At 46.2% G+C, this 26,470-nt stretch overlaps 1 protein-coding gene across 3 annotated transcripts in view; it reads right to left on the bottom strand.

Moving 5' to 3' along the window:
• LOC119372497 (L-threonine 3-dehydrogenase, mitochondrial) overlaps positions 1–26,470 on the bottom strand; it is an 84,945-nt gene that overhangs the window by 30,694 nt on the left and 27,781 nt on the right. The window contains exon 1 of one of the 3 annotated variants that reach the window (XM_037642970.2): positions 3,210–3,419. The exons of 1 other annotated variant lie outside the window; for it this stretch is intronic. In XM_037642970.2, coding sequence (XP_037498898.1) covers positions 3,210–3,347 — 138 coding nt within the window. In that variant the 5' untranslated portion in view covers positions 3,348–3,419. One more of the 3 variants, XM_037642968.2, reaches the window with a different exon arrangement.

The raw sequence follows: 26,470 nt of genomic DNA, 5'->3' as shown, positions 1-26,470 counted from the left end.
TACTAATACGAAAGTAATTACATTGCACTACTGATTAATTTTCTAGACTTTTTAATATGTAATTAAATTACGTTAGAAATTAGAACTGGCCGCAGGCAATGACATTAAATCACTATTACTTTTGAAAATTAAAGTTAGATTACCTTGAAACTACTTCAAAAAGTTCATAATTCATGCACCGAGTCATGTACACATTATTTGCAGCACATGTACATTCAAGTCTCAGAGTTCTTTGCTGCATCGCCTGCCTCGTTCCCATGTTCGATATTTCGCGCTCAGATTAACCTGTCTTTGTTATTTAAATAGCGATGCTCTTCAGCAAATCGTTCCTTGCTCACCCCGCACCAAAAATCTGTCATCGTCATAAATGGGCATGCGCCACAGAAATTGCGTAAATCTCACTAATCACCGCTGGTCTACTAAAAGCGAAGAAGACTATGTCGTCATAAAAGGAGTATGTGCCACTGTGTGGCCTATCAGAAAACCATCATCATCGTAAGCGGGTATGTTCCACAGAAATTGGGTAACTCCCACTACACGCAACTTCCACTACAAAGGAAGAAGGCCACAGTTAGCCCAACAACACATGGCTGCGAAGCGACGGCGGCCAGCCGAAGACCCCTAGTACATACAGTACAACGAGAGAAAAGGCGACGGTGGCTGCGACAAGACCCCGAAGCGATGGAAGCCCTACGCCAACGACGACGTGCCCGTAGATCTATGAGAGGTGCGAACGCTTGGTTTCAACGCAAGGTTCTGTCTCTGAAGTTTGGACAACCGTGTCGTGTCTGTGATTGTCTGTCGTTTAACTCGAACCTCTCTGCGCTGGGAATCAACGTAGAAACCAACCTAGCATCACCTAACTATCTAGATACGACCTAGAAGCAACCTAGGAACAACCTGCGTCACCTAGCGAAGGCCTAGAAACAACCTAGAAGCAACTAGATTAGCCTTCGGAATCGTCCTGTTTCGCTGTTTCAAGCATTCGCCCGACTTCGTGCGAGCTTCGCCTGGTTTTTTTCTTTCCTTGGTAAATTTTTTGTGCCACAAGGCAAGCGGACATGCTTATATTTTAGTGAAAATCTGGAATGTAATGAGTGATGTTCTCGAAATTACTCGCTCGTAATTCGTTGCATAAAAAAATTATCATCCCACCAAAGTGATTCGCTACGTAACTCATTACAGCGAGAAGTAGTTTAATTACTGTAACTTCATTACTGCCACGTATGCACTGAACACTACACGGAGTAGGAGAAATACCACAAGAAACAAGAAAAAACGCAGCAGCGATCAGTAAGGGAAATGAAAGTTTTAGAGCACATTTCATTGCGCTGTCGTATCCACTCGCAAAAAAGCGAAATAAAAACGGCGAAAACGAGTTCGAGCGACGAAATGATATCGCTGTAACGAAAACGAAGTTTGAGAGATAGAATGAATTTTCAAAAAAAAAAAAAGAAAAGATCTCCCTTGGAATATAGCCCAAGTGCACCTCTTGAGTTGGATTACTCTAAAAGGCGGACAGTAAACGCGCAAGAGAGTAAAATACGCAACGGAGAAGTTAACAAAATTATGCTGATCAACTTTTACAAACATAAAGCAGAGACTGTCATTCATACGTTTGTAGCGCGAATATACTAAGTAAATTTGTGCTGATTTTCTCAGAGAGAACGCTTAATAGTTTACAGAAAATGCTTAAATCGTTTCATTCAAATACATTTTATTCTCACTCAGATACGTTTCACAGAGAATAAAAAGAAGTGCACGGCTTTCTCCTTCCATTCGTCTTAGGCGTATGCATAAAGGACCGTGAGACTTTTTTTTTTTCAAACATCACCGTGGGTCGTTGACCCTGAACGCCTTGTTGCTTATGCGTTCTTTTTTGTATCACAGAGTGCGCGCTATCGCAAGGCTAATTATTGTACGTTGCAAGAAAAGCCGATCGGATGGGGGACTGCGACGAACACGTTTGCATTGATTGACAGGTGTCCGCCCTTAAGGCGTCGCGTCAATCTACCTTCTTTGGAGGCGGTTCATCCTTGCCATTTTCCCCCTGAAATATGTTGTTGCTGACGTGTGTTAGATATCCCGCATGCCTCCTCGGTTAGGAGTTGTAGGCCACGTGGTTGGAAGTACCTCAGAAATGACCTTTCAGGGGAAGCTTCTGCAAATAGCGTGGACGCATACAGGTGTTGCGGACACGTACACGTGTACGTAGAGCCCCCCCCCCCCCCCTAATAATCTGAGAGGGGCGCCAAGTCTCTCTCAGACCTTTACTCATTTGGACCTGTCGCGCGATTGCACACAAGTAGAGAGTTACGGCCATGCAGGTATTTGACAATAATGGCGGCAGAGGTGTCGAGGACCCCTGATGTTGTAATCCATGAACTATGTACTTCCCAGTTCCCACTTTTGCCTCCGGAAAGTCAGGGCACGCCGTTGTCGGAAGCACGTCATCGCTTCATTTTCATTTTTGCATCCATTGCGGATCTTGTTTTTTTTTTTCGAGATCGACCAAGGAGGAACAGGGGAGGGGGGCTCTGAGGAGAAACTATGCGCGCTGTCGTGCGCGCACTTGTCCCCCAACGTAACGTGTGCCCGTGTATATGGCATGGGAGTCGGCAAGGGGTGCAAAGGGAGCACTTGCATCCTACCCAAGCCACACCGCTCTCGATGCAACACGGGTTTGCGCACCCCAAGACAAAATCCTGCCAACGCCCATGGTATGCGGCACTTGGATACTTGTACATATATGCGTGCACGCGGTCAAGAAGCGACTCTAGTCGAAATTACAATCCACGGCTTCTTTTACATGTTGCTCGCGGACATGCTATAACTCATCGATTACTCCTTTCTGCAATGTTCTCGCGGCTCGGTATGTTTAACCCTTCCCCCGTCCTCCCTGCTCCAACCTTTCCGTTACCCTTTTATTCCGCGGTTGAAGACTGCTAATATTCGATACACCCAAAACGATCGTACATGCAGGAACGTTAACCTACAGGGAGTTCCCTATCTGAGGAATCCGGTCCTGTAAGATATGGCGCACGATATTAGATAACAGACTCCTATCTCTCCTCATCTCCCCTCCATCAAGGAAGGGGAGATCAACGACAACAAAAAAGGAAAGGAATTCCCGTTGACATAACACCGCTTACAACATGTCGGAAGGGAATTACCATGCAACTTAAAGCACGGAGATAAGTGTGACTTACGTGTCTCGGGGTCGCTGTACTAGCAAACACGACAGCCGGTGCACGAGCTTTCAGCGGTGCAGTAGCGGCAGCAGCAAGCCGGGATGTCGCAACAAAAGAACAGAGCCGTACTGTACACCGCCCGCCGCGTACGCACATACACTGTATTGTCTCTCGTGGAGAACGTAACGGACGACACACGCAAGGTCGGGGTCGCTCTCTTGCTTCGACGACGACGACGACAGCGGTAGCAGCTGTGCGCCCTTTCGCAGCTACACGGCGTCAATGACGTCAGAGCCAAGCCCCTGCGGTGAGCGAGCGCCGGTAAACGTCGGGCTCCACGTGCGAGTCTGCCGCCGCCGCCTACGTCAGCCGCGTTCAACGGGAAAGAACGCGCGCGTTAAGCTATTAGTACACGTAACGCGTGGCGTGGTTCGGCACTCTTTCTTTCTTTCTTTCCTTCCTGGAACAAGACTCCGGACGCACGGTTTTCGCTTTCGCGCGAGGCGTCTCTTCTTTCCTGCGTAGACGCTTCTGAGTGTCTTTCTTTCTCTTTCACTCGGACGGCGTACACGTTACCTCGAACTGTGAGGACGGAAAGAGCGTGATCGGGCTCACTGCCTTTCAGGACGTTGGTGAGAAAGGGAGGGGAAAAACTGCGGTAGGTTTTATCGTAAACAGGGTCTGCTGATCAATGACGTGAAGGGATATGTGTTAAATGGCACCTACGCCGTTAGCGAAAATTTGCTTACACGGAGGCTTTTGCGGGTGATGCGCCGTTAAAAAGGTACACGTTCCCGTAAAGGTTGGACTATTCATTTGCTTCAGGGGTCTGAAACACCTTAATGCATTTAGCTGGGCTAGTCGGTACTGATTGAATGCTTCCATAATACTAGCGAACACGCAAAGTCTAGCGGTTGTCCTGTTTCTTCCTGAGTAGTCTTTGTGTGTGTTCGCTAGTATTATGGAAGCATTCAGTCTCAAACTCCCCTCAGCTATCAGGCCGCAGTCAAACAATTTAAGCACTAAGGGGGGGGGGTGATTCTTAAAAAGAAGAAGGAAATGAAAATGAAAATTGGGTGTGGAGTGCACGATAACTGTCTCTCAAGTGAGGACACCTCAACCGATACACTCACGGGGGACTGGGGATTGAAGGGACAGTGAGAGTGAAAAGAGTATGGTAAAAGAAGAAAAAGAAAGGTATGAGTGGGAAAAAATAGTGAGGGGGTGGGGGTGGGGGGCAGGAGAACGGGCGTCCGAGTCACCGTGGTGAGCGGCTAGAAAAATGAAGAAGGTTTCAGCGGCGGGGAGAGGGAGGGAGTTGGGGGGGAGGTATGAACGAAATGTCAGCTAACGTTGCCATTTGATAGGCCTTTCCCATCTCTCATGTGTGGTTCATTTCTGCAGGGTATGTGACGTCAGGTTCATAGGCGTGCGCAGGGTTCCACTTCCGGGAGGGGGGGGGGGGGAAGGTTCGTCACAGCGCCTACCCTCCCAATTATGTCAATGTATGGCGCCTGCATTGCGCCCCCCTCCCCCCCGAGTCGCAGCCCCCTCCCTATTATGTCAATGTGTGGGGCTGACTTTGCGCCCCCCCCCCTCTTAGGTGATTAGGGGGGGGGGGCGCCCCACCTGTGTGTGTGTGTGTGTGTTCGGCTAAGTATGATAAACAAACTGGGTACCAGTGTAATTCACGCCGAGCATACTTCACCCCGCGCCTCTTTTGCATCCAGTTCATTTTCACAACTCGCGTAAAAAATAATATTTAATAATAAATAAAGTGACGGCGTACGTCGACCCTCGGTTTTCCCCACGCGCCCGAGAGGCATCTCAAGCGCACTTCAATTTTGTGTCGATGAGGAAAAAAAGCAAAAAAAAATATAATAAACCGAGCAAGACGGGCGGGAAATGATGGATAGGTAAGAGCTTGCAAGGTATAGATGCACTGTATTTTCGCATTTATGGCGTGCACAGCAAACACTTCTAGCGCCTTTACTCGCGAGTGTGCTTGTCCGGTTGTCCGTGAGACAAGCGAGCCCTGCTTAACATACAGCTAACCTCTCGTTCGACAAACAAACAAACTAATACGGCGATCTGGGCGAGTTGGTGTACTAACATCTTCGGGAAAACAAACAAACAAATGTACGTTAAAATACAGGGAAGTGAAAGGGAGCAATGCATTACGGCGTTGCGAAAATGTGTCTTATGCGATACAGAAGGCTGCGATTATTATTATTATTATTGCGCTAGCATATAGTGTTCTGAGATATGGTATTGCAATTTTCATATTTTGTCCAGAGCGCTGGAAAACACGTATGGACAGTTTACTTCGTAATATTCTAAAAAAGTGTTGTTTACGGCAGTACGTTAGATGCCAATATTATTTTTCATGATTTAGGGTTTTGTATGTTCCAGGATTTATTTACCAGAACGGTTATTTTGAGATACAACTGGTGTGATGATTTCAAAGTTCCCTATGTTGCGCGTCGACCACTGAGAGAAAAAAAATCACAGCATATCCACGGAGTGAATGATGATGAGTGGGCGAAGCTGCGGAGGTTCATCGGTAAACCGTGAATCTTCCGTGAATTCTGCCCAGTACATCATCACCGACGTGAGATCGGGCGCGTTTATACTAAAGGTTCGATGAGAGTTATGACGACTTGCAGCTCACTTTAATTTTACATGGACGCTGTGAATTTTCATTGTTTAGAAAACCATTGCTTTAGAAAACATCTGGCGTCTTTCGTTAAGCAGCCGGCGTCTTTTCGTTTTGCTTTAGAAACATCTGGCGTTCTTTCGCTTTGCTTTTAGAAAACATCTGGCGTCTTTCGTTGGTTTATTTCCTCAATCAACGGCGTTTTGAACAAAATTTTTATTGTTTAATCACGCACAGGAGAAATCTCACCAGGCACTACCTTGGAGGCAAACAATGGCTGCTAATGGGAATGAGAGACAGAAGAAGTCGGCTTTTAGTTAACGCGCACGCTGCGAATTTTTTATTGTTCAACAACGCACAGGAAAAATCTCCCACCGGCACCACCTTGGAGGTCAAAGCGTAAGACTGGTTACACACTACGACTACTACGACCGCTACGACTACGACTACGAGGGACGAACAGGTGCCGCCTTAAGGAGCTTCGCCCCTAAAAAGCGTTTTATTGTACCGAGGTCTTCTACCAGATATGGAGAACTGTCAAGGTAATTTGTCGCCGAGTATAGTGGATAGTATTTATAACTCAAACTATTAGTACGATTGCTAAGTATGGTTACTAACTACCACCGTGAGGTATTAGACAATTTTCGGGAAAATGAAGCTGAACGAATGAGTATATTAAGTTTCACACAGTATAATCTGAAAAACTGATTAATTCGGCGTGGGCAGTGTGGGAAATCGAATTGATGTTAATTGGAATTCGCTGGCCAGCAATTTTAGCCGAGCAATTGACCTGAATATAAAAAAATGAGTTCCTGAACAACGGTGTAGAACATATCTCTGTGGATAAACAGGAGGGTTGAAAATGAAAGCTTTACGATCCGCATTCGTGTAACCCTTTATTCGTGTTATATGTAATAGCCGCGTTCACTTTTCAACGTGTTTTCGATCGCCATTAGAGACAGCAAGCATGACCGTAGTCGATGACCTCATGATCGTCTCGTTCATAGGGATGCTAAAGTGAATCACTAAATCAGTTCAGACAGATAAAGTATTCTTGCAGTATTATATCGTCGTGAAGGTCAAAGTTTCATTTTTGAATTTCGCGCCGAAACTTCACGCTACTAACGTCGGTGTGACGTCACGAGTTTCAAAATCTTAACAGCTAAAGCGCACAGGAGGGACAGGAACACAGAGGTGCGACGCGGACACAGCGCTAACTTCCAACAAATGATTTATTTACGAAGCAGTATACAAACAAAAATATAGGAAACGGGAAGCAACGCACGCAGGCGCATAAGCGCGAGATCTGGGTTTTAAAACATCGATGATACGTGTGAAAGATGTGCAGCCCAAGATAGCATGAAAGTAAACAAAATGATTACGAGGCCATGCTGTAGCAACCATCTTCTTCAAGTCGCCTTTCCTATCGAATTTAATTCTTTTCTTGTCAGCTCAATTGAAGACGCGCTTACGCATGTCTACACCAAACTAGCAATCATGTTAGCTTTCATGTTATCTTTGGCTGCACATCTTTCACATGTATCATTGCGGTTTAAAAATCTAATCTCGCACTTATGCGCCTGCGTGCGTTGTTTCCCGTTTCCTATATTTTTACTTGTACTGCTTCGTAAATAAATCATTTGTTGAAAGTTAGCGCTCTGTCCGCCTCGTACCTCTGATGGAATACCAACATGCCGAAGCCCACGTTCTTTCAAAGTCTTGCGCATTTTGACCACACTGGTGACTCAAATTTTCTGAATCGTGCTAAGTTAAGACTTTGTGCTCCTCAGAACACAACGTATCTAACTTTTAGCGACTATCGATTACGTGAGGCCCAGTACACGCCGTCAGAATCTGTGACGTCAGGGCGAGCTGGTGCGGGTACCTCAAGGCGTCGTCGCTGCCTGTATTTTCTTTTCGCGCGTTTTCTCGCTTACCATATTATCAATTCTTATGATGTACTAATGCGAGAACAATCGTTTTTTTTTTTTAGTGTCCCTTTAAGACAGGTATTTACCTGAAACTTGAAATTTGAAACTTCAACACGAAACTTGAAAGTATCATGAATCACACAACTCGCCCAATCAGCCATTTTGACAGGTATAGACCGCTGTTCCCTTAGAAAAACATAGGAAAAGCTAACACGCTTTTTATAGCAGAAAAAAAAAAAAAAAACGGCATGTGAACTGAAGCAAGCGGTGAGCAGAGCCGTGTGGTAGAGCGTAAACAGACGACGCACGCGCGATGGTGCGATCGGGTTTCTGAGAACATTCAGCCCTCGTGAGGGCTCCGGGGTATTCGCGCTGCGCACAAGGTAGTGACGTCATTATAACGGCCCCGCGAACACGGCGCGCTTTAACCTCCTCGTCACGTGACGCACATCGCGTTCGACAACCTTGATGTAACGCGTGTTTGTTTTCATGCTCGGTCGTTCGCTGGTGGATACGTGGACACCTGCAGTGGCCGCACAATCTTGTACACGTTATGCGGTAAAACATTGTATTGCGCCGCAAGGGATTGGTCGAGGCTCGTCTGTCGGTCAGACGTGAGAGCAGCAACCGGAAAAGGCAGTACTGTCAATCATGTTGTCGTCTGCTAGGCAAGGAACGGACGCTGAACGGACAGAGACACCGTTCCGACCAACAGGACGGATAAAGAGCAGTCTTCGGAATACTTCGTTTGGGTCGAAAAGTAAGCACTGATGCCGGAGAGTTGAATTAGCCTGCTTTGTGCCTGGCTTAATGCAATCCCGCACCAATAGTTTTGCGAAAATGGCAACCAATGCCCCCACCGAACGCCTCGTGAAACGGCGACACCGCCTAGCGCCCAAACAACACATTAACAAAATTAACTGCTGAAGTCATCACGCTCTCAATTTCAAGCTTTGAAAAAAATTTGAAAAAAAAATGCACCCCAATATCAATATTTAGTTACATTAATCCTATGTTTCTTCATGCGTTGGAAACATTTCTGAACTCCCCCAGCAGACGACCAAAGCGTGCCCTTCGTCTATTGGCTGTTTGCTGCCTCTCGTTCACTCGTGACGTTGCGTTCCGTTCTGTCACAGAACGTGTACCAATGTGTACGACAAGATGGCGCCTCGGGGAGCTCAAAGAAACGTACGAGGACACACAGCGTCACACGCTTCCTTCTCATATCCATGTCCTTTGCCGCGCTGCGATTAAGACTCGTTCCTTCGGTTGTTAGCATATTTGCTCGTTTGTTAGCTTGTTCGTTCGTTTTGGCCCAGCGATGCCCCTAGCTCGCAATATTATTGTTACTGCGCAGAGTTGTTGTCAGGCGACATGCCTGAATTCGTGGGAAAATCAGCCGAACAACTTATCTTGCAAAACTTATCTTGAAAATAACAGGAGCAACTTACCTTAGCTGCGCACAACAGACGCGACCCAAGTCGCAACACTGCGCATTGAGAGTGAGCTGTACAGAATAAACCTGTCCTTTTTAAATAAAGTAAGCCTGTGCAGGGCTTAGACCCTCGAAGGAGTAACCCTTACACAGGTTTTTTAACACCTACTACTCGAAGTAAGTCTCTTTTAGCTTAGAGTGTATGGTGTATACGTGCGGAACGGGCAATCGCCAGAGCAGATTGCATCATGCACGGCGAGCTGAGCGCCGCTCGAGTCGCGCGGTGTTCAGCTCATGCATACTTGCGTTTGACATTTCGAAGCACTCCCTATTGTTCGACGCAGATGTGTCGTCATACGAAATATTGTGTCCAAATTTAGCGCATGCACTGTGTAAGAAAGAAAAAAGAAAAATCCCACTGTGAGCTTTGCGATGGGCTTTTGTCTCGCTCATCAGTGTCGTCGCTGAATCTTAATCGTATATGACGAATTATTTGCGTTGTTTCCGAAACCCCGTATGTTGTCTCGGTTGCAGAAAGGTCAGCTGCGACATTTCGGGGAAAACCACCTGACCCCGCCAACCGCTAGCACAATATTTGGTATCCAATTGGCCATCTCCCTTTTTATTCCAACACAGTGCTTGTTTAATGCCTACATTGATTGTTTATTAAGGCGAAAGCCTTCTTCCCATCAGACGGAAAAAGTGGCAGTCGGCGTCAACACGAGTAATGCAAGAAATCACATGCTGACCATATGACGTCACAAAGTTGGCAGATTTTGTGACGTCATCGCATGGCATCGTCACTTGGTCAATGGTGGGCCGATACCGGAGGGTGCACAAAACCAGATGAGGTGCAGAAAGCTTTCTAGGGAAGGGGGGGGGGGGGGGTTGGATCAGCATACTCTTCATAATTCTTGGGGTTTTACTTTCCGAAACCACGATATGATTACGAGGGATGCCGCAGTAGAGTGCTCCGGAAATACGGACCTCCTGTCGACTTTTAAACGTGCACCTAAATCCAATTACAGGGGGCTCTCTAGCATTTCGCTTCCACCGAAATGCGGCAGGGATTCGATCCCGCAACCTTCGGGTCGAGCACCATAACGGCTAGATCACCACGACGGGTGATCAATACTGTTGATTTAGAGGAAAAATAACATGAAGATGGCTTGAGCCTTCCTGTCGTCTTAGGCGAATGTATCAGGGTGCACGTCACTTTTTTTATATAAATCTGAACAGCGCTGTAATTGTTTCAAAACTTTATCGAAATTGTCACGCTATTCATGTACGTATATACCTGTGGCACTTTATATTCGTCCCTTTCTGTACGCTTATATTCCTGGCAATTTCTCAAGGACTAATTTAGCTCCGCTCTTAGTTCTCTGACCTGTAGTTCTCGACTGATCAATGCCACGCAGCGCTGCTCCATCCGTGGCTTTTCTGTTGGTCCTTAAAGAGCGCAGAGAAAGTGCCGCCCGTTGACGCAATAAACGAATTGGAGGACGCCAAAACAGGAAATTGCCGAAAGCGTACTTCGTTTCTACACGTAGCAAAAGACGCAGTCAAATTTGTAGGTGTCCGCCGCGTTGTCAAGCTATCCAAAGATACTTTTTGCCGCGGGCACCTCGGCTATCATGTTTTGTTTTGATGGAGAAAAAATAAACTGAATTGAAATATGGAGAAAAAATTCACCGACGATTACGATACTGCCCAATGAGAATTCCGAGCGCAGCTTCGTGTGGGGGCAAGCTAGGCCACCTGTGTTTGAAGTTTTGGCGTTCCGCAAGGTATCGACTACGCCATAAATCATAATTTTTGTGAAGTAGGACAGCATCCACTACGCCATTATTCGTCTTTCCGCGGACAAGCGAGGTACCCGCTACACATCTGTAAGGTATTATCTGCACTTTGTTGATGCAGCACGTGGCTGACGACGATGAAGAATTATGGCTGAGCACTTTGCAGTGGGTGGGAACCATTAAACCACACACTTGTTGCGCAATTAGCATTGTGTGATGGATGGATGGATGGATGGATGGACGGGTGGATGAATAAACTTTATTTTGGTCTCTCGGAACGCGCTCTAGCACGTTGCGGGCCGCTCCCACGTCGGAACAGAAAGACCAAGTCTCTCTGCTGCGTGACTGGTTGTTATTTTGCTGTTCTGCCACTCTATATTACATAAGTTAACGCGATTCCTTGCCGGACATCACGCTTGTATAGGGTCTTTTTGCACATGAGTTTCAAGCACCAGCGCAGGCTCTGCGGTAGAATGTATACCCGACTGACACGCAGAGGGCCCGGGTTCAAGTCCCATTCAATCCTGTTTTTAGGGGCGAAGCTCCTCTTAGTCTAACCTTGTCCTGCGTCAGGCGTAACTGGCAGTATCTCCCGAACAGTATAATAGATGGCGCTGTCTCATAGAAGTACATACAAACTGCAGTTGAGTGATGATATTCTAGATGGCGCTGTACACAATTGTACGTGTCGGATCGTTGGTGCGGCATATATATATATATATATATATATATAGTGCTGTCACGTCTTTGATGATGTACTGGGCTATCGCTTTGATTGTGTAACCATGATTGCTTTGACTGTGTAACCATGATTGCTTCAGGAGCTTCGCCCAAGCTCTTCATCATTCACCCGTGGATATGCTGTGATTTTTTTTTCTCACTTTATTTTTTCATGTCTATCGGTTACGCCACCGACGGCGACGGCGACTCCGCTCAACGCAGGAACGGAAGCCTAAGAGTTGCGCTCTAAAAATTGTGACTGTTTTCGTTGCCAACCGGGAACAAGCGGTGTCGCTTTATTGTTGGAGCAGAAACGAGCCTTGCTGTTCGTCCGCTCGTGTAAACCATCCGCATCTCATTCGAAAAGTGGCGAGACGTATTTCGTCCGACAAGCTTGACCGTGCCGTTGTCAGAACCAGGGCACGCGTATTCACAGAAACATCTTGCGTTAAAAAGTTTCGGAAGAGAATATTTAACCTAATCATGATGCAGGACATATCATTAAAGGGACACTAAAGAACAAAACGATTTTTCTCGCATTAGTAAAGTAGTCTTCCACGATACCAAAAACACCACGCTTCCTGCGCGAAGACGCTTAATAAGCCAGAAAACGCGCAAAAAGAAAATACAGGTGGCGAAGCCACCTTGGAATTCCCGCACCGTTTGCCGTGACGTCACATATTTTTTGACGGCGCCTGCTTGGGCCTACGTAGTTCCTAATCGGTTAAATCGAAGTACATTGTCCCCTGAGGGGGCCAGAAACTTGACAGAACGAGTTTGTGGAAATTTCCTCGAGCCAGTGGCGCCAAAATACGTTAAATGCTCTTTGAAGTCTTTTACGTCACGAATCACAAAGTTCGGCGCGAAATTTAAAAATGAAACTTTGAACTTGGTTTTCTCCTTCAATAATAAACCTATGGTGGTGAAATAAACTACACAAGAGTTCTCCGAGTACACTTTATCAATCTAAACCAATTCATTGTTTCTCTTTAGTGTCACTTTAACGATGACGGCTTACCAATGTGAAACGGCACTATACGTAAGAGAAGTTTTGAGAATTCGGCCGTGGGCGTGGGTTTCCCATTTGCCAGAAGGAAGGGGGAAGAGAGAGAAATGCAGGACTAACTGTGCACTGCTGGGCGCACACAGAATATGTCATTCTTTTGATCAAAAACTGACAGGGTCCCTTATGCATTCGCCTATGATGATTTACTTTATGTGTGCTCTTGCGTGCCTTTGTATGTGTGCGTGTATATGTTGTAACGGGACAGTAAAAACACGCGGATTGTCAGCACTATACTTTACGAACGCTCAAACCGTAGCCATTCGTTTGTTTGTTTGTTTGTTTCCTCAAAATTATGGCACTTACGCACTCTGGGGGATTGGCCAAGACTGCGCATCGTAAGTTCTCTTTGATAACTTCAAAAATGCGTATTAATAATATTAATTTAAAAAAAACTAAACAAAGAAAAACATTGAAAAAGAGAAAGAAGGAAATGAAAAAAAATTGTGCAATTTTAAGCAGGCTATACAGCTGTATTCCTCTGATCCGAACAATTTGGAATTGATTTCAATTTAGACTGTTAGATTTCAAGACATTTTCAATTACTGTAAGAATATTTATTGAAGTAGAGATTAAAATGAGATACGTTTTGGTAGCTGGAATAAAATTACACACCGCATTGAATACATCCCTGCGGCGATGTCCCAAAACGGAGGCGCCGAAGCTTAGTACTACCTCTGCAGATAAACTGAAATCTGTTTTCAAATATGGAATAACTAGAAGTCGTTTTCTAAGTAACGAATACCTGCGAAATGACAAAAAATAATGTTCAACAGTTTCTATTTCTCGACAGAAATGACAGAGAGGCGATATCGCCAGACTAGCCCTGTGCAAATGCAAGTTTTAATGGGGAGAATTCAAAGGCAGTCCCTCTTCGTCCTGCTTCTCTGCCATCCCGATATTTCTCTTCTTTAATTGTCGTCCCACCATTACAATATACACTTGCAAAACTGAAAATTTTCAGGTGGGGGGGGGGGTGGTAGACTCTCCCCCCCCCCCCCCCCCATGCCAGTGTTAGTCACGGCCTCACTGGCTTCCACTTTCACAGCTCAGAATGTTGTTCTTCTTAGATTTTCTCAGTCGATTGTAATAATGGTCACCCCCCCCCCCCCTTCCCTCCTGAAGCTTTCTGCATCTTACGGTGGCATTAGAGATAGAGAGGAAGGAAGAGAGTGGGAGTGGCGAAGACCTTTCGTCCTGTCTGGAAGGTTCGAGGGGGACTGACTGAAGTTGTATATACTTCGGTGCTGTGTATAAGAGAGCCGGGTCATTCACGCCGACTGGAGCCTACAGTGCGAATTTAAGCTAGCGAGAGTTCACCGACCCGGGACACTTAGTAAGAAGGGCGATCCGAGAGATTTAGGTGGAATGTTCTTGAAACGATCACCTGATGTACTTGGTCTGTAGTAGCTCCGACAGACTCGTCTGCGTGTGTCGAGGATCCAGTTTCCTTTTGTGAACGGAAATCTGGGCGAGTTTGTAAGTATTCATCATAGAGCAAGTCCCCGTAATTCTTCTTGTGTCCCCGTAATTTTTGCGCTACCTGCTCTATGATGAATTCCTTTCGTGAGTGAGCACGCGAGTCGCCTTGATTAAGAGCCATACTGCCGGCTCCATCGACTGACCGGAACGTAAGGCAGCTGGGGCCTTGTCGAGTTCTTGTGTACACAAATATGGGCGAGCTTAATCAGAGCAGCCTTACAAGGCGTTTATGTTGGACAAAGGCATCGTATCAATTGCGGCCAGGTTGTTCGGCCTTTTTCTGTCATTCGAAAATAGCATTTTCCTTCCAAGTACTTGAAATACCGAGTGCGCACTACTCTGAAATATCAGCTTTAGGTTATAGCACAAATACTTCCCTCTCGAAGTGTCTTTACAATGATACCAAAACACCCTGACGAGTACTTAGGAGGGTATTGGCTTGGGCTAGTTGGTATGTCATGACGAATTGTATAGCGCAAACGGGGTACTTGGACAGACAGAGAAAATGAGGACAGGATTGGGAATCATGAGTACCGTATTTAAAACCTGTCCTGGTACCCCAGGTTCTGTGACTGCATTCGTTGCAGGGTTACCAGGTCGTCTCAAGCTGTCTTCAACAGCTTTTTGCCTGGTAGAACCTCCAAATTTTCGCGTTGGAAGTAAAGTTCAAAGTAACCAGTGGCACTGCTACGCTGGAGGACGCTGGTTCGATTCCCGGCCACGACGGCTGCATTTCGATGGATGCGAAATCTAAGAACACCCGTGCACTTTGATTTAGGTGCGCGTTAAGGAACCCTAGGTGGTCGAAATCAATACGGAGTCTCCTAGTATACGGCGTGCCTCGAAATCATATTTTTGCGCGTAAGACCCTATAAATTAAAAGAACACCAGATGGTCTAAGTTTCCGGAGCCCTCCACTACGGCGTGGCTGATAATAGTACCGTGGTTGTTTCACGTTAAAGGCCACATATTATTATTATTAGTGTTCATTTCTCTTTGTCTACGTGTTTTTGCTCTTTTTATTTCTGAAAACTGTCTGTATTGTATTGTTTATTTTTATTGTTTTTTTTTGCGTGCGCCAGCACAAAGACCTTACGGTTGTTCCTGGGCACGTTAAATAAATCATTGATTGATTGACTGATTGATTGATTATTATTATTATTACCATAACATGACATGACAGCTTGTACTGAGCAGCATGCGTAATTTTATTCCCCAATATACACCTAAACAACGTAAATATCCCCACTGGTTCTCATCTGAACTTATCAGTGCACTGAAGCATAAAGATCACGCACACAGGAAATCTAAATGTTCTCCATCCAGCGAGTGGAAGGAAGAGTTCAGCTTCTTTCGAACTCTCTCCAAACGCCTATATAAACGGGATCATAGTTCGTATATTGAATTCTTAGAAAAAAGCGCCTCTGACAGGCCGGCTGAGTTTTGGAAGTATGTGCGTAAACGGTCTAGCAAAAGCGGAGAGTCCTTCAGACTACTGGACTCAAATGGGGTAGAAGTGCATGCCGTCGCTGACTGTTTTGCCCCGCATTTCTCATCCGTTTATAAGGCCTCAGACTCTAGCACTGATATCAGACAACAGCCCAAGGCGGTTAGCTCATCCAGTGCTTTGTCGCTGGATGAAAATCTTATCTGCGAGTGCATTAAGCGCTTAAAACCATCCTTATCATGTGGGCCAGATGGCATCCCCTCCGCCATACTAAAAGCTTACGGTAGTATATTTGTCCCAGTACTGACTACGATATTTAATAACTGCCTGGACACTTCCACATTTCCTAGCATGTGGAAAACTGCTCGTGTTTTCCCAGTATTTAAGTCGGGCTCTAAAACAGATGCTTCTAATTATCGCCCGATTTCTCTACTATGTGCCACATCAAAGATCTTCGAGCTGGCTCTTCACAACATATTGTCTTTTAGCGTGAAAAACTCATTGATTCCTAATCAACATGGTTTTCTCGCTGGCCGCTCAACTACCACAAATCTTGCTAGTTTCATGACGCAGGTCTCCACACCTATTTCTCAGAGAGGACAGGTTGACGTAATTTACTGTGACCTGAGCAAGGCTTTTGACGTAGTCAGCCACACACTGATTATGGTTAAACTTGCGCACTTTGATGTTGACTTGTCAGTTGTGACATTATTATTATTATTATTATTATTATTATTATTATTATTAATATTATTATTATCATCATCATCATCATCATCGCCATGTTGACCATCGTGTAATTCTCGTGATGCCATGCATGCATGCACCAAAAGTGAATAAGGTATATATATAGTGTGATGACCACTCAAGCATATGCAGCAAAACGTTCTTTATCGTGTCGAGGGACACACGCGATCGCAGTCGCGTATCGCTTAGTGGTTGCGCCATAAACCCCGATGTTTCATTTTATGTTGTTCCGACTCCCCTGTACAAAAAGAAAAAAAAACCATATTGCCTCTTTAGTGAATCGTGGCTCTTTTCTATACTTTGATTTTCTGCTGCGAAGTAGTGCGCGGAAACGATGTGAAACACGGCAGCTATCAGACGGGGGCTGTCATAACTGTTTACTATAGTCGGCGGACACGGCATTCACCCTTTAATATGGCATTGTTAGATGTGCGGAGGATTGCGGGCATTAATTGCTTAATTAAGAAAAGAAGACAGTCACTGCGGCCTTTGAAATTATATGAGCTTAACTATGAACAGACATTTCCGTGCGTCGCTGCTTCATGTTATTTTTTTTGTTTTTGTTTTTATTATTACTGCGATAAAAAGAACTGCGCGCGATGCAGCATCGCGATTCTGCTAATTGCCTGTCACTCCCGGCGACATACATTTTTTTTAGGTTAACGTATAGTGACTGTCTTGCGTTTCACAGGTGAAATAAAATAAAAAAAATAGTGGATATTGCCGCGAGTCTTATATTTCATGAGTGTAAGCTTCACCCACAAAGACTGTGGGCAACGCGCTGCGCAAGCCTCGCCGTGATGTGTAGGAAGCTTCGCGATTGTTTTGGAACAATCTGTTAAGATTGCGCGCCGCACGAGAATGTTCCAGCTTTGTCGAGAGATAACGCCGCCACCAGCGATATCGCTGGAAAGTTCGATAGCGCCTGTATAAAAGCCGACGCGCTTGACTGCTTGTCAGTTGATCGACGGACTACGCCCTGTTCGCCGCTATCATCGTACAGCGTGTATTGCTGTAGTTCTAGTTCTCATTTTCCCGGCCACAAGTTCGGCCAAATAAACAGTTTCATTCTGCAAACGCCGACTGCTGCCTTCGTCGACGTGACGACCACGTGACAATATCCATGGGCATCAGTGCTGAACTAGAAGGCGCAGTCGTTTGTTTAAGTTCGCTGTGCAGTTTTTGTTTAATAACCAATTCCAGGCTGCGTTAGTTGAGTTTCGTAGCAGCATGTAACCGTATACAGTATGGAGAACATCAGCGCTGCAAATACAGTATCCCTGCAAGCACCGAGTAAGTTCCAAAACACAACACTATTGGCCGAGTGCTTCCCTGCCGTGGAACGGCGCTTGGCGCTTCCTTTGTGCGTGATGTGAAATTTCCGTGTGTTTCGAGTGGTTAAAACGGGAATGTTATTTCGCTGCAGTCGGTGCGTCACGTCAGCATAGAATCGGCTGAAAACGCTCAAAAGATCAATGCTTGCCGCCGAAAGTCTATATTCAAACTGTGACGTGGCTCCGGCGCTATGCTTCCTGCATGCAGCTGGATCTCGCAACCATATATGGATGTATACACTACTGAGCTGCAGTATACAAGTCGCTGTTTGCTGTGTACTTGGCTATTTTAAGGCAATGAAGCTGCAAAAGACTGTGTAAATATCCTCGGTGTAGTGAGCTCCGCGTACCGAGTCCCGCCTTCAAGGATTGTTCAACGTAATAAACTTCCCATTATTTTCCGTTACTTCCATTATTTCCATTATTTTCCATTATTTTCCGCTGTAAATCTTGCAAAACAGTGAAAAACACCGTGAAGATTGTACCACACATCTTGCAGGGACACGTGTTCCTACGGATTATGTACAGCTCATGTTTCCATTTGTGGATGCATTACGACGTCACAAGGACGTCACGGTGGCTGGTTCTGTTCATACGATCACTACAGCTTTCCACATTGCAAGCGCACCACTCGATAACACAACCATGTGATCAACGAGTGCATACCTAGTGTAGAAAATAAAGAAGTGGGGCACGGGCTCGGGGGAGCTGCGCGAGAGACGAAAATAAAGTTGTGGGTATTCGGGGCTGGCCCTCATGTAGTAAACACATGTTCTACAGCTACGACCACGGGTCCTCGTTTGTTGCATAGTTTGGCGCCGAAACGCGGGAACGAACCAGGGACTTTAGATTTGCTACACCTCGTTTGTTATGCCTACAGCCTTAGTCCTAAACATCGGCATATATTCAGTCTCCGTCATGACGTGACGCTAATGTCGGTGACGTCAGTTCCGGTTCTTTGAGAAAAATTATAGAAGTAGGTTATCTTTGTAGCGTCTTTCATAGTTGCTAGCGTCTTTCACACACTTGCTACGAGCGAGAAGCAGAGTTCGTACAATTTTGTATAAACTGCGTCGAGCTTACATACGTCGTGAGAGCTATTGGCCTCGAGGAGTTACGGAGTCGCCCTCTATCGGACGCGCCTCGATTGCGCGCTAGGCAGGATGCCGCCGGCGCGCTCCCCATAGGTTTTGCTGTTGGCGCTCTACAAAAACACCTCGCAGGAGCCCTCCAGGGCATTTCTGTAAATACTTTCGAAATGAACTGTGTTCTTTACTGTCAAGATAATCATTTTCGACGAACTGAAAGCACAAGATAGTCTACAGTCGCTGTCTCTTTACAGAAAACCGAGCACCCGCTTCACGCTGTCACCGCGTTGGAGACCCCTGAACCGGCTTCTTACGTGAAAGGTAGTCACTCACTGAGTGAAAACTATGTGAAATATCTCGTTAGAGTAGACTGCCTGTATAACCAAACGGAGCATAACAGAAAGAAGCCTCAAGCCAGCGATCGCACGGGTTCGCGACGACTGACGGTGCCTCTGCATGTATGAGCGTATGCATGTATGTTCGTACTGATGGTTTCGCTTTTGCTACGAGCGCGTTTTGGCACCGCGCTGTGAACTTTAGGCCGCAAAACATGAGAATTTGTGAGTAAACAAACAACTACTGTTGCGCGGACGCTATCAGAGCAGTTCAAAAACAATTTCCTTACAACTGCGGCTTCGGTGCGCATGACAACTTTGTGATCTGCCGTCCCGACGATTCAGTGTTTTTTTTTTTTTCGGTCTAAATTCGGGTACGTTTCAGTGTCATTTGACAAGTTGTCTCGCACTGCGTATTGATCGGTCTTCTCAGCGGGCAAATGCCGCTGCTTCTGTTTCTTTATTCAGCGCATTCGTTTCGTTTGGTGCTCACACAAAACGTGAGCAAATGCGACGCCTTTTTTTAATGCTCCTTATTATCGTTCCGTTTGCATTCCAGTGAACTTGCCGCTCTCTGTGATCAACAAATTCATAGACCAAAGCTTCACCACTTCGAGATTGCTGGTGGAAGGAGAACCAGTCTACGAGACCGAGCATGTATAGTAGCATGCGACGCCTAGGAAAAGAAAGAAAATACAGTAACGCGGGAGAATCAGTACATCGACTGACAAGAAGAAGATTGCTTTCGCCTTCTAGTCATCTTTAGCGAATGCATAAGGGACCCTGTGCGTTTTTTAATTCAACGTATCTAAACAATGACTTGTGCATCTGCAGCCGATTTTGTGGACGCTGAGCACGGGGCCGACGATCAAGAGGTCGCATTGGAGGGTTCTGAGATGGCATCGCACGTGGTAAAATGTAGCGCTTTTACCATCCTGTGGCAGATAAGCATCATTTGCCGGCGGGAAGCGCGCGCGAGCCATCATCTCAGTGCGCGCTGTCTGCTACTCACCGAACATCGCAGGCCCGACGCAGTAACAAAAGTCTTCGTCGCGGAAGTGCTTGTTGCACACAAGACTCGTAGCGGATGGCTACTTGCCGGTTCTTAGCTTTACAACCCATGCTTCACGCTGTTTCTTGTCCCGCGGTTACCAGTGCAGGCTGACACTGGGCTCCTTTGCGTTAGCGCGGCGCTGCGGCACCGAGCGGTAGAGCCCCATGTTCGTCGCCTTCGGAGGCAGCCACTCTATTAAAATGGTTTCAATTGAGTAGAAAATGAGAGAAAACTTCCGAATTTGAACAGACCGCAGTGCATGTGGGACTTGAAACTCGTTTTCAAAGCACGCGGCAGTGCGCCACAAGCAGCCGACGCGGCCGCGGAGACCACGTGATCCTGCCAAGTACGTCACGCCGACGGTGGCGCCGGCGTTTCCAGTGGTGGGCCTCGAGGCCAATAACAAAAGGAAATGACGTAAACGTAGGGATGAACGCGCGTCATCGCACGTTGGGCGTACGTGTGACGGTATACTCACCTTACCGTCCAATGTAGGGCTTCAGTGTGTGTTGTACACCGTATGTAGCTGCGCTGTTAGTTCTTCGCGTCCGCTATACTTAACTTCACTACTGCTGTACTTTCTCGTAGATTGGTTGCCACTGTAGCGAATCCGAAATCCAACGAATTCTCGAAACTGCGAACGGTTTTCTCAAAGCGAATGTGCTTCGACCGAATTAACGGCACCCGATACTAAGGCTATTACGGCAAGTGCTGTATATATACGATGTGCTCATTCGAACGCTTTGAGTTGAGCACAGAACCGCGGATATATAGCGAAGGTCTTTTCCTCCAGGTGTCCCTTCCCACGCAACATTAACGTTACTTGAGATCAACGCACTCACGCGGGACGCGGTTCTCATTCGCGCACTCGAAACTCCTTACCGCCATTTCACCCTCGTTCATTTTCGAGGCGGGACGTAAACTTGAGCGTATAATTGACGATAACGGTGCAAGTTCGTCGTACTCGGAGTGCGCTTCTTGCGTCTGACTTCTCCCATCGTTGCGTCATTTCTTACGAACCAATACCCGGAATCTCGAACGACAGGTGCTGGCATTCCCTGTCACACGTACTTTGATACGATAAGGCCTGGGAAACGAAGGTAATGGTCGCGACGACATATTTATTGATACCCAAAGTTCATTAACCTAGAAGCGCTACGAAACTCTGCGCACACAGACCAGTTAAAGGGACACCAAGACACTAAAGATAAAAACGATTTCTTTTTCATATATTTGTAAATTACTATTTCAGAATTCAGTGATGCTACCGAGGACTTCTGATTTGGAGCAACTTTCGGAGCAGCAAAATTTCCGTTTTGGAGCACTTTGGAGCAGCAAAATTTCCGTTTTGGAGCACTTTGGAGCAGCAAAATTTTCATCTTGGAGCACTTTGGAGCAGATAATTTTGCATCTGGGAGCACTTTGGAGTAGCGAATTTTACATCCTGGAGTGCAATAAAGAAGCATATTGCATTAACATTCAAGCACCTGAGTAATATTATGGGGCTCTTATGAAGCCTAGAAATATTTCGATTCATTGCAAATCTCACGGAAAAAATCATCTCAGGAGCATAGGCGTGCGCACAGGGGGGGCAGGTGGGGGGCGGCCCCCACCCTAATTACCTAAGAGGGGGGGGCGCAAAATCTGCCCCCTACATTGACCCTTGCGATAGCAATTATATGGACACTCTCGGTTGATTTGTGCCGTTGCCTTTGCCGTAATTTTTCGTATAAAGTCCAAATTAATAACATCACCACGCGCATTCTAGCCGCGGGTAAAAGGTCGCGAGCGCTGGCGACGAAAGAGGCTGAAGCGGAGATTAAACTAGCCGGCCGTCTGTCTCCGCCGCACGGACAGCGCATGAGATAACATCTTCCCGCGTGTGGGCCTGCTGTCGATTGCTTATCAAACCGAGAGGCAACGCCCCGCCCGTCTTTCGTAAGGAGCATGAAGGGACGCCAGGGGAGCGGAAGGGGGGGGGACCGCATCGTTCGAAGGGCGCAGTCGCTTGCGCTATCTCGAGGCATCAGGAGACGGCTCGTAAACTTGCTGTGCTCTCAACGCTTACTTCGCGTTTACCGAACTCAGAGCAAGAAAACGCTTCGGTTCCTGGAGGGGCCATATTCCCTTAAACCAGCGTTTTGTTGAGTTACGCGAGATCGGATCCAAAAGAGTTAGCTGCTAGTCTTACTTCGTTTCACAATACAATTTTTTGGTATCTCATTCATTGCTTCTCTCTCAAGCGAAACTGAGTTTTTTTAACCGTTAGCTATTGACCACCGAAAGGGAGGGGCGGACGTGTAACATGGCGTAGCCGCTTCACTGTGGGCCGTCAGCGACGGGCCCGCTACTGACAGCTGCGCATTTGCGGCTGCTCGACCAGGGGATATGATTTTACTAATGAGATGACATTTTTAAAAAAGCAAGCAAAGAATTCGAATTGGAACACTAGCACGTGAGCTCGAAAGGGCAGGGCCTTTTAGGGGGTACTTACCGCAGAGTGATTACAAAATCGGACGTGCTGGCGGAAGGAATTACGAAAAAGCTGTTCTGGATGAAGATCCATGGATAAAGTATATCTGAGGAAAAGTGTTTCCACCGTTCGCGTGCTCTTCCATAAACGCGAAGAAAGGAAAATTCGATATTGTCCCATATATCTACTGCGAGCGATGCCATGCAGATTTCATTCCGCGATGTCCGCAAACAGAAGTGACAGACATTTTAGCGGCACTGATGTAGTTATTACTGAGCATTGCTTTCCTTACGTGCCATGCGACGCTTGAAACGAGCTATCAGCAGCGTTTCTGGAACAGACGACGTCCGTCGATGAATCGCCGTCGCACTTTCTCGCTACCGATAGGCCTAGACGTCACGAGCCTCTGCGGAGAGCGCGTTTTGCTGTCGAGCCGACTTGCAGAACAGAAGCTGCGTCGGCACCGTGCATGGCATCGTGGCTTACTCGGAACGCACTCGCGAGCGCTATTTATTGAGCGGAATAATTCTTGATCATGCGACTTTATTGGCAGCCCCAAGATCGAGCTGCACATGTTCTGACGCGCCGGCGGTGCGATTGCCGGTGATAGACACCCCTACACCCGAGACTTTGGCGCAGTTTGGCGCAAATTTCGTCGATATTATCAGGATGGCGCAGTAAATACAATTTGGCGCACTTTGGCGCAGTTGGCGCAGGAGTGGAATCACTGAGAATTCCAAAAATCATCGCGCTTGCAGCGAGAAGACGATTGGTATGCGAGAAAACGCGCCCCACCCGAATTTTCTTTAACCTTGGTGTTCCCACTCCAAACGCTGTGACGTCATAGATTTTGACGGCGTCTGCTAGGTGTTACGTAGTTCCTAATCGGTAAAAATAAAGTACATTGTCCTCTCTGAGAGGACCATATACTGAAGATACCAAGTTTCAGGAAATTTTCATTGAGCCAACGTCGCCAAAATACGAAAAATACGCTTTGAAATCCGTGACGTCGAGCGTGGAGATTTGTACGCGAAATTTAAAAATGAAACTTTGATCTTCGTGTTCACCTGTATTAAAAAACCTGCGGTGGGGAAATTAACATCAGAGTTTTCAGAGTACACTGTATCAGTGTAAGCTAATTCATTGTTTCACTTTACTATCTCTTTAATTCTATTGTCCTATTTGGGTTCATTTGAAGCAGTATGTGCTTAGACATCACACAATTTTATGTTGCATTGTCCGAGTTAATCCTACTCTCTCCCTTCTCGGATATTTTGTGCTGTGTAATCTGAGTTCGCTTGAAATATCACCTTCCCATATACTTTACGTTGAATTCCAGGAGGGAATTTGCAACAATAGGCACTCAGGTATCTTGTGTTCGTACTGAAATATTGGCAGCGCAAACTAACGGGACACAGAAGGGGAACACAAACAAGCGCAGAAGCCCTTCTGTGTCCCGTTAGTTTGCGCTGCCAATATTTCAGTACGAACCTATACCAACTAGCCCGCCTTTCAACACTTCTGCAAACTTGTGTTCGATCATCCGCTTTTACGTTTGAGACAACATCCATCAGATATACTACATTGGATAATCTGACGTCACTCGAAACAATATCCGCTCAGATATCGCGGGATCGGTTATGCAAGTTAATTGCAAACGCGAAAATATACACCGAACAAAAAGAACAAATTATTTACTGACGTTTCGGCTCCCAATACGGGGACCTAGTTCACAATCTAGTCAAGTTAATTTTGGAACTATATCGGCTCGGCTGCCTCGTGATGGATTATCCTATATCTAATCTAATTTGAGACGATATCCACTCAGATACCTTGGGATGTATTATTCGTGTTAATTTTTAAACAATATCAGCTGGGCTACAAATTCGCACAAATGAAATGTCCCCACACAACATAAATGTTTGCTAAGATATTGTCACAGCCGATAATAAATCACTATAAATTGTCTCTTAACCGCCGCACTCTTAACTGCAACAGTTATGTTTCCTCAAAAAAAAATTCGGCAGATCCCACCTGCCGTGGGAATCGACGTGATGCGAAGCATGCGCAGGATGGTGACTGTGGCGTAATTTTTCACATTGAGCGAAACGTTACGGAATGACGCTAGAGAAATGTGGAAGTGCTATACGTACACTCGTATGTTCAAGAGTAGCATATGTATTATATAACCCGTTGTTTACAATTGCGTAACGATGCCAACAGCAACATGGGTGTTAACAACACCAGACGCGGTAAGCTTATATTCTTCAATACTGGATAGCACGAATCCGAACAGGACAAAGAAAGAACACAGATGCACAGGACAGGCGTTACTCGCAACTAAGCTTCATTCAGGATAGTTTCCCTAGATATATACATAGCCGAGTGCCATGCGCAGGCGCACTGCACGTACGTTACAGTCACAGTTATAGTTGTTATGCTTATACTTGTCCGTTATTACGGAGAACGCGCGCACGTTTCCCGAACCCGTGTGTATGTGTATAGGGGTTCTTGACAGTTCTTGAACAAGGTCACCATCACAGTGATCAGTGAGCACCAGCAGCTGGACCGGACTTGTTAATCGGATCCGTTCGTGATCGCGGCTATGAGGAATCTAAGTGTAGTGAAGTGCGAGATATTGTGAAGCTGGTGGAAATCCTGGATGCCTCTTACGATGAAATGATCTATGATGCCTTCTGTCGTGGACGTGGCAGCGAGGTCTTTTGATGCCCTGTCCACATCCAGGCCGTCTTTCACACAGTATAAGCACCAATCATTGTTGGGTCTTGATAAATCAATGTTGAAGTCACCGGTAATGATGAGAGGCCTAGTTCTCTCAGCAGATTTATTGTAGAAAGCATTGACCCAGGTTTTTGCGTAATCCACGTGGTCCACGTTGCGGACCACTTGGACGAGTGGATGGTAGTTGAGCGTCTTCCACAGGTGTTCTGTCTTCAGCTTCCTCACTTTCCTTGCGTCCGCCGCGGTGGTGTAGCGGTTACGGTGCTCAGCTGCTGACACGAAGGTCGCAGGTTCGATCCCGGTCGCGGCGGTCGCATTTCGATGGAGGCAAAATGCTAGATGACCGTGTACTGTGCGATCTCGGTACACGTTAAAGAACACCCAATGGTCAAGATTTCCGGAGCCCTTCGCTATGGCGTCTCTCATAATCATATCGTAGTTCTGGGACATAAAAGCCCAACAATTATTAATATTATCACTTTCCTTGCGTGTCAATGTGTGTGTTCGCGGTTGCTGTGTTGGTTGAGACTTTGTATCACCTGTGGCACATACCCGCATAACATGAGCTCTGGTGTACGGGTATGTGCCACACGTGACTGAGAGAAAGGGTTTCATGACGTACGCGACAGGTATTTTGCGTTATTCATGTCATGACCAGTGAATTGTATTCGTCATACACTGATCCCCTGCTACGCCAATCTTGGCATATTACAAGTTATGGAGACGACCAGGAGAGCGCCGAGACGTAGGCGGCTAGATAGATAGATAGATAGATAGATACGTAGATAGAAACGGACAAAGTGCCTGAGGTTCGCTAAGAAATGCTTCGCATTTAAAATTCTGCACTGAGTTTTGTATGTACTGATGCCCGCCTTACTCAATGCCCTTCAATAGGCCTGTAAGGCATATTGAATAATGGTTGATAATAACACTGAAAAATCTGATCAGCTCAGTACATCTGTGATATTTTTTT

Source organism: Rhipicephalus sanguineus, chromosome 10, assembly GCF_013339695.2.
Source record: "Rhipicephalus sanguineus isolate Rsan-2018 chromosome 10, BIME_Rsan_1.4, whole genome shotgun sequence".
Taxonomy (NCBI): Eukaryota; Metazoa; Arthropoda; class Arachnida; order Ixodida; family Ixodidae; genus Rhipicephalus; species Rhipicephalus sanguineus.
Note: the sequence above shows the minus strand (reverse complement) of the source record. Positions and strands in the feature narration are given on the sequence as shown.